Source organism: Mercenaria mercenaria, chromosome 16 (genome assembly GCF_021730395.1).
Source record: "Mercenaria mercenaria strain notata chromosome 16, MADL_Memer_1, whole genome shotgun sequence".
Classification (NCBI taxonomy): domain Eukaryota; kingdom Metazoa; phylum Mollusca; class Bivalvia; order Venerida; family Veneridae; genus Mercenaria; species Mercenaria mercenaria.
In genome coordinates, this window is record NC_069376.1 from 66564274 (window position 1) to 66573099 (window position 8826).

Consider the following 8826-nt stretch of genomic DNA (forward strand, 5'->3'; position numbering starts at 1 on the left):
TCCATTGTAAATGCATGTACTTTTTCGAAAGCAGCGAGAATGGAATCTGAAGAATAGCCTCTGTTTTGAAAGTGTTCTGATTCTCTGTTCTTTTCTGATTCGTCTCTATGTCTGACCAAATTCGACGTATGCGCAGTACCTGACTGTAGGGAATGTTTTTGCAACAGTGTTTTGTTTGGATGACAACTTGCGGTGAGAAGATAATGGTCTGTGTCGGTAGGTTAACAAAATACAATCTTGTAATCTTAAATTTTGATACTGTCTCTAGAGACCCGGGCTTTTCATTTGAAACCTCGCTGGTGAAACTTATAGAAGGATGAAAGTTGTTTGCATGGTCTAGGAATGTTTGGAGAGCTTTCTGACCATGATGCTTATTTACATCGTCTATAAAACGCAACCATAGATGTGGTTTTGATGTGACCGCCGAAAGTAATTGCCTTTCCAGACGCCCATGAATATGTTGGTGTATGATTGTGCCATATTTATTTCCATCGCTGTACCTTGAACATAAAGGTAATGCTTGTCAATGAACACAAAATTATTGCATTTGTGAACCAGTGTGAGCAATTCCAATAGCATTTATGTAGGGGGATTCTTAACACTTCTGATGTCCCATACTTCTTTGCATGCATCAATACCTACCTCATGTGGTATGTTGGTCTACAAGGACGTGACATTCATTGAGACTAGTAAAGTGTCACTAGGGATCTGCTGAGAGTCATCTATGTTTCTCAAATATTCAGTGGTGTCTTGTACATAGGACTGCAGGCTACTTACATGTGACCTAAGATGCATGTACAATACAATACAATACAATACAATACAATACATGCAATGCAATGCAATGCAATACAATACAATACAATACAATTCAATACAATACAATACAATACAATTTTATTAGTCAGCCGGATGTTCACATTTACGTGCATTTTAACAATTATTGTAGTGATGATAAAAACGTTCATAGACAATATTCTCAAATAACAGTTTATTGTTGTTATTTTTGTCTTTTATCAAATTGTTGTTAATCCAACTAACATTATTAAACCTTTAAAAAATTTGCATACTACCTGGTCTATGGAAAAACTAAATATCAATGTATATTATCGCCTGCATTTTGTAAAGAAGAAATAGTTTCATATACACAGACTGCGTCTATCCTACCCTTTAATCGTCATACTTCGTGTTCAGTCATCCATTAAGGTAACTTGATATTATATTTTTCCCCATAATTAAAAGAAAAGTCGAGCACAAAGCCTAAACCCCTAGCTCCAAGGCAAATGTTTACTTGGAATTCAAAGTTGTTAACAGGACCAATATTTTGCCTGGTCCATAACTCTGTAAGTTATGGAGGGATTTCGATAATGCTTAGTGTTTCCCATAATAAAGTGTTTCGTTCGTTAAAGGTCAAGATCACATATAAACAATTTTTGATCAGTTCAATAAATTTGCTAAGCATAAATTGATACATGAATTCAAACAGTCACCATAACAAAACAATATGTTGCAGTTGAGGTATGCGGAGCGGCTTGAAGAATTGCCTTTCATGGAGTCAGGTATATCCCTCCACCTTTTGCGGGGGATAATAAATGAGGTCATATGTGTCAATAAATTAACAATGCTATTAAGCTACGGATTTGGCATGTACGGATAAAGGTATCAAGTTAATCAAGCTGTGAGGGATGACGTATTCATAGGAACTTGTAATAGAACAAGTAGTTAATTATTAACAAGAATGAAACATTGCAAATACGAATAGCTTTATTTCTTTATGGTCCTTCTAATAGCAGTTCATAATAGATCACAATACGTGTACTGTTAACAACAAGACATAACACAGTTCACTGACAATCATTTTATTCAAAATAAAATGGTTGATTACGTGGCCCTTATCCTTCATAGTTTAGAATCCTCTCCTCACTTGGGATGTAGAATTGAATTTTATCATATTAGAATCTTTTTGCGAAGGTGTTTCTGTTAGTAAGTAAATGTTCAGATTTGGCACCTGTGCTCGTCTTCTACTGTTTACTGCTATTACTACTTTGATTCTCTCAAGGTAACGCATTAGGAAATCGGCAACATTATGATGGTTGTCTTAATGGAGGACCTTTTTTGTAACACATTACCATTATATCTAGATAAAATAAGATTTTTTTTTTCAAAATTCAATAGCACTTGTGCAGGGTAACCAGGTTCTTCTCAAAATGTTACATTTAATACAGTTTGTACAAAATACCAATTTCCTCTCGACATATTACATTGAAAGACCTTGAATACAGCTTTTGTAGGGTTACCAGAAACCATTCGACATGTTACAATGAATAGATTGTGTGCAGGGTAACCTGGTTCTTCTCGAGACATTACATTGAACAGTGCTTCTGCAAGGTAACCTTGTTCTTCTCAACATATTACATTACAAACAGCTTGTTCAGGTAAACCACGTTTTTCTTCATAGGCTCCTTTTAAAAGAGCTTTTCAGAGTAACAAGTTTCTTCCCAACATGCTACACTGAATAGAGCCTGTACATAGCAACCAGACCCTTCTTAACATATTACATTGAATAGAGCCTGTAAAGGATTATCAGGCTCTTCTCGACATATTAAACTGAATAGTGCTTGTACAGAGTAACCAGTCTCTTCTCGTCATATTACATTGAATAGTGGTTGTACAGAGTTACCATATCTTCTCATCATATTATATTAAATAGAGCTTGCTTGTACATAAAAACCAGGCTCAATCGACATACAATGTATTAAATGGAAAAGAGCTTGTACAGAGTTTCCAGGATCTTCATGTCAATGACCTATTTCATTCACTAGAGCTTGCACAGAGTAACCGGATCGTCTTCTCATGTTAAATTCACTAGGGTTGTGTAACGTAACAAGGTTCTTCACCACGATTTACATTCGATAGCGTTTGACAAGGGAAATCAGGTTTTCCACAACGTATTACATTCAATAAAGCTTGTACAGGGAAACCAGGTTCTTCTTGATTTGTTACATCCAATAGAGCTTGTACAGGGAATCCCGGTTCTTCTTGACGTGTTATATTCAAAAGGGCTTGTACAGGGAATCCCGGTTCTTCTTGACGTGTTATATTCAAAAGGGCTTTTACAGGGAATCCAGGTTTTTCTCGACTTGTTACATTCAAAAGAGCTTGTACGGGAAAACATTATTCTCAAAATGATATAGCGATTGGGAATATTTGAAGAGTATTGAATAAACAGACAGAAAAGCATTATATAGGTTAATCATTTATAAGATATTATTTTTATATTCAGTTTGAGAAAAATACGTTATTGCATTGTCTTATTCCAGTTAACTATGCACACTGTTGTTTAACTCATGTTTTCAATACAATAACTACAACATTTCGGGACAAAACAAGCCTACACACAGGCATACAGAAACAATTGCACATCCGCCACTTATTCAAGATCTCTGTAAACCACACTATTTTATGCAAACATACATACATTCAGTTACGTTTGTGAACCTTCAGAAGTTCCTGGAAGGAGAGAAAAACATAGTGTGGATTCAACCATACAATTTATTAAAATCATGTATACTCTAAAATTTATTCAACATATTTCGCAGATAATAAAAGCCTTATAGTCTATTCTAAAACAATTTAATGTGAGGATTCGTAAGAAAATCACCAAAACAGCTTGGAATTTTTATGACTAGCTTTTTCAAAGTAGATATGTTCGTTTGGAAAATTGGACATATTATATGACGGCTCACTTGTCTGTCCGTCCGCCTGTCAAATATTGTGTCCGGAGCATTACTTTATAACCATTTAAAGTATTGTATTTAAACTTGCCATGGTGACAATGAGACGATGCGCCGAGCACATTACCTGGGTCTGTCGGTCAAAGGCCAAAGTCACAATGGAGCATAACTGTCAAATTTGTTTGTCATTTTTTCGTGTTCGGTGCATAACATAATAACTATTCAAGCTACTGACCGTATACTTGAAATATATGTGAGTGAAGATGAGGCGATTTGCAAAGTTTTTTTCAAGTTTTACTGCCTCTTCCTCTGATCTTAAACTTCGGACGTATATTGTCCCGCTTTACAGAACTCTGTTCTAGTTTTTAATTTCAATTTTAATTTTACTCTAATTTCTGCACAAACACTACATGTTTAACTATACATGCTAGATCTCAATACAGAAATGTGACATTTCGCAAAGCAATAACAAATAAAAGTTTTGATTTTTATTTCTTTTGATATAGCTCATCAGTACAATATCCAGTTCGAGTACTATGCGCTGGCTTGTACCCTGGAACAACAGTCTATCGATCCTCGCGTATTCGGTGATAAAAACACTAATATAGCTAGTATTTGTGATTGTATGCATGGAGAAAGAAAACTAAAATGCGTAGTCTGTTTAATGGACAAAGTAACAAATTAAAGTGAAACAAATTTTATAAATTGTATATATGTCTATTACAGTATTTATGTATTTGTTTACCGTTTGTATTTTCTATTCTAACACGACCAGCACATAACCTATACACATAGGAGAAAATCAATCAACGGTTCTTTTGCGATAACCCATGCGCGTGTAAAATAGTGACTCATCCTCTATGTATAGAAAGATCCAATTGCGTAGCACGAAGTGTAGTTCATGTCGGAAAAAACTGTTACCATTTTTTCTTACACAGTTGATACTAATATGTCGTGTTAAAATTGAAATAACATGTTCCCAAGTGTAATTCAAAACACGGGTTATTCTACGATAAACCACGCTTGGGAATTTACTATTTCTTAATTAAAGTTTTTTATGTTTTATGAGTCATTAAGTTTATGACAATAGCTAGTGTTGCGTTATACTTAGATAATTAATTAGAGCTTATGGGAATCGAGATCCCCAAAATCGTTCTGTCATGTTTTGAAGACAAAAAGACATAAACAAAAATGATTGTATTTCTACTTTCTGTCAGAAAATGACTTACTTTTTTTTTGCAAATTGAAGGATATTTTGCAGAACAAGGAGCGTCGTGCCAGCGGAAAGAATCTGAATCCACATAAGCAGCACAGTTTTCTCGTCTAGCACCCTGGGGCTGACCTAAAGCAACATGAAATCTTGAGGCGAAACACTCTAGGAATTGTAACATAAAAAATACTTTGCATTCAAAAGCATATAATTAACATGTCGCCATTTATATTACTAATAACATTTATGTCAGTTCTATACGGCCTCGGACATAGATATAATGACGTGAATAATAAATTATGATTATACAAACATAACTTACATGCAACATGACACAACACTTGAAATAAAAGAATCAATGAACATGAAATTTTTGCTGTTTATTAAATATGTGCAAGATGTTATAAATAAAAGGTAAAAATATCCAAGGCAGTGTTTGAAAACATGTGGAAAAGTTCTCTATTGCGATTGTCATGCAGAACGTAATGTAAGAAAACTCGCATATCCTTAGGACGGCCAGCACATATTTATGCAATCTCGCCAGGCATATGTATGTTTTTGACAACACACAAAATGACGTCACTCGACCTTCAGCTATTTCCGGAAGTAAATAAAATGAAAGTAGAAATGCTAAACTTGAAAACGAAAGCCGAAATTTGATTCGTAGATAGTCAGGGGTCATGCGCAGGGGTCACCCCGTCTAAATGTATGCGCGTGGACTTTTTTTTTTTTTTTTGCTATTGGGGAGCCAATTTTCAGCACTTTATTACGAATTGAAATTACCTGGGCTTTAGTACAGCATGTCAGCTTTTAATCTATGAAAAAATATTTGAGCTCTGGATAAACAGAAATCCCACAGGGGTCCGTAACGGACCAAGGGTACATTGATAATCTTGGAACTTCGTCAAATCGCTCAAAATGTCATTTTTGATGTTGTCTGAGAGTGTCAGTATATGCCTCAGATGTAATATATAACCGTATTTGAGAGCTGCAGACCTAGGCATTTCAGAAATATTTTCAAAATAAGTTTCGTGTAATAAATGTTGTTTCTACGGAAGCGTGAAAGGGCCATCAGACGCTAATACGTTTTAGTACGTTAAGGCTGCGGAAAGGATAACAATGTAATAATGCTCGAAGTAAAATTAGCCTTTTTGACATCACACTAGTATTGTCATACGTGAAGAGACGTTCCATTAAATATTAAATGGAACAAATTTAAACGAGACCCCCCCCCCCCCCCCCCACACACACACATCTCCCCGCTCCCCCTGCGAAAAAAAAAACAAAACAAACAAACAAACCACTTACCTGAAGACCACGCAGTATATCCTTCGATGGTGTTTGTGTCAACCCATTTCCAGACACCTTCAGTGCCCTGATCTGTCAAGCTTATAAACCAAGCGCTTGCTGTTAAATGAAATAAGAAATGATGTGATTTAAGAGTTTTACCAAGCAGGATATAATTTTGCTTAAGATATTACGCCATGCATCTGTCTTTTAAATTTTGGATTTGATTACATGTGTTGATATTTTTCCTATTCATGACAATGTTTATCATAGTATACATAGGGGTAGAGTTTAACGTGTATAATTGCATACTTTTCCTGGATTGATGCCAGTTTGCACTGCACCTTTATAGATCGAAAGCGAGTCTTTGTTTCAAAATTATATTGAATGTAATCCATGATGCCAGCGAATTAGAAATATCAATGCAATTTCAGTAAATAATAATAATGATAATGTCGGAGGAAAAAGGTCAGAAATGACTAAACTGATAGTATACTGCAATAATATTACAAGCATTTCAGTACTTACGCTTCAAGCGTTCAAGCATTCCGCGGATAAAATTGTTTTCCGTTTCATCGGTCACATACGCCAAGACAGCGCCAAAATTCAGACAAAAGATCTGCGGGAAAGTGCATAAAGCTAAATATTACTTCTTATTGTAAGCAAAGTAATTTTAAACAAACGATAATTGCTGATATTATATCTTTATTGCATTGTGTGCCATTTATCTGGATAATTGGACAACATTCGAATAGGAAAAAAATCGTTAACCCGAAGTAAGACAAAACAGTTCTATTTATAAAAGCTATAAGACGATCCTTCAGAAATATAGAATGCGTACAAGCAAAATATAAATAGCAGTATATGTTCATAAGAGGTTAAAAACCATAGAAATGGCTAAAGCGAAACTTTGTTACTACACTCACTGCCCCAGACGGTATACTATCGGTATTAAACTTATATGGCTGGTGTATCACCGGATCGACAAAAAAGACAGAAAAAAATCTAATGAATAATAATCTCGCATTTTCACTGAAAGTTCTGAGTTGCTTGAGCTTTTACAAAATTGTTTACTATACAATAAGTGCGTACCCTTGCTTCTTGAAAGGTGCGAGATTGGCCATTCTCGAACAAATAGCATGACCCTTTATAGGACACCCATCCGTCCGGACAAGTTGTGTTTGGGCAAGTCGTATTTGGACATTGTGCATTAACTGCCGCTAAATAGAGTACAAGAGATTACAGTGACATAACTATATTTATGAGATTGTAATATATTATACCAACCGTATTACGTTACTGTCATAACTATATTTATGATATTGTGAAATATAATACAAGCCGTGTTACATATTTTTTAGTATAACTGAAATAGTGAGATGAAATATATTTGATGACTTAAGTAAAATCCTATCGAGTGAAAAATATCAAATACACAAAATTTGGTTAAACTTATTAAAACCATGAAACTGACAGAAAGTATGTTTGTGTTACATGTAGGAGGTCAAGTTTGCCACTTGTGAAAAATATTACATCTAGTGTTTACTCCGTGGGAGATATTTTCGATCTTACACTGAAATAAAAATGTATTATGATGTATAATATCTTAAGTGTTTTACAAGAGTACATGTTATACATCTGAAAATCTATTTAGGAGACAAAAACTATTTATTCCTAATTTTTCAATACTGAATATAAAACATATTTAAAACTTGATTAATTCCTTTCACATTCATTTAAAAATAGTAAAAGTGACAAACCGTTTAGATTTTCTTTCAGAGATTTTATTCTTTTCTGAACATCATCTACGAGATTTTGCACAATGTAGAACTCATAATCCGTCTTGTTGTAACATGAGTCCTTTGCGATGGTACAAGACAGAAATCCACAGAAGATCAGCGCGCTGATGAAAATCATATTTAAAAAAACAACGTTTTCCTGGCTCTGCTTTGAATGTTAAGTTAGCAACTATAAATGTTGTGTTAGATACCTCATTTAAAACGAAACCTAAAGGTCCTATAACATGGTTCTATATACTGATAACAAAGTACTTTATCGGGTGAATGATAATATGTTTTTAAATGGTGCATAGATATAATGCACGGTTCATGATATTTTACAATTAGAACTAATACCGCAAATCAAATGATTGTTGGAATACATTTCGCTATTCAGAAATTATGCATAATAGTATTTTCAGAGGAAAAAAATAAATCAAAGCCCATTCAAAGAGAAGTAAGTAAACCAAAGTCCAAGCAGATCGAAGTCCACTCAGCGAGAAGTAAATTAATTGAAGCACAATTAGGGAGAATAAAATAAAACGAAGATCAGTCAGACAGAAGCAAGTAAACTGAAGCCCAGTCAGGAAGAAGCAAGTAAAACGAGGTCAGGTCAAGAAGAAGCAAGTAATTTAAAACCCAGTTCTAGAGTAGAAATTAAACCAAGGTACAGAAGCGAGTAGACCAATATCCAGTCGAGCAGAAGCAAGTACATTAAAGCCAAGTCAGGGAGAAGCAAGAAATCCGAAGTCAGGTCAGGGAGAAGCAAGTAAATCAAAGCCCAGTCAGAGAGAAGAAAGTAAACCGAAGTCCAGTC

General features: G+C 34.7%; 1 protein-coding gene across 1 annotated transcript; it reads right to left on the reverse strand.

The window, feature by feature from the left end:
* Window positions 1-1742: 1742 nt before the first annotated feature.
* On the reverse strand, window positions 1743-8242 carry LOC128549769 (perlucin-like protein). Its single transcript, XM_053527321.1, has 6 exons — window positions 7992-8242; window positions 7324-7451; window positions 6760-6850; window positions 6253-6351; window positions 4964-5076; window positions 1743-3510 (listed from the first exon to the last, which is right to left on the reverse strand). The coding sequence occupies exons 1-6, from the start codon at window positions 8146-8148 to the stop codon at window positions 3481-3483; spliced, it is 618 nt and encodes a 205-aa protein (XP_053383296.1). The 5' UTR covers window positions 8149-8242; the 3' UTR covers window positions 1743-3480.
* Between the last annotated feature and the right edge of the window lie 584 nt (window positions 8243-8826).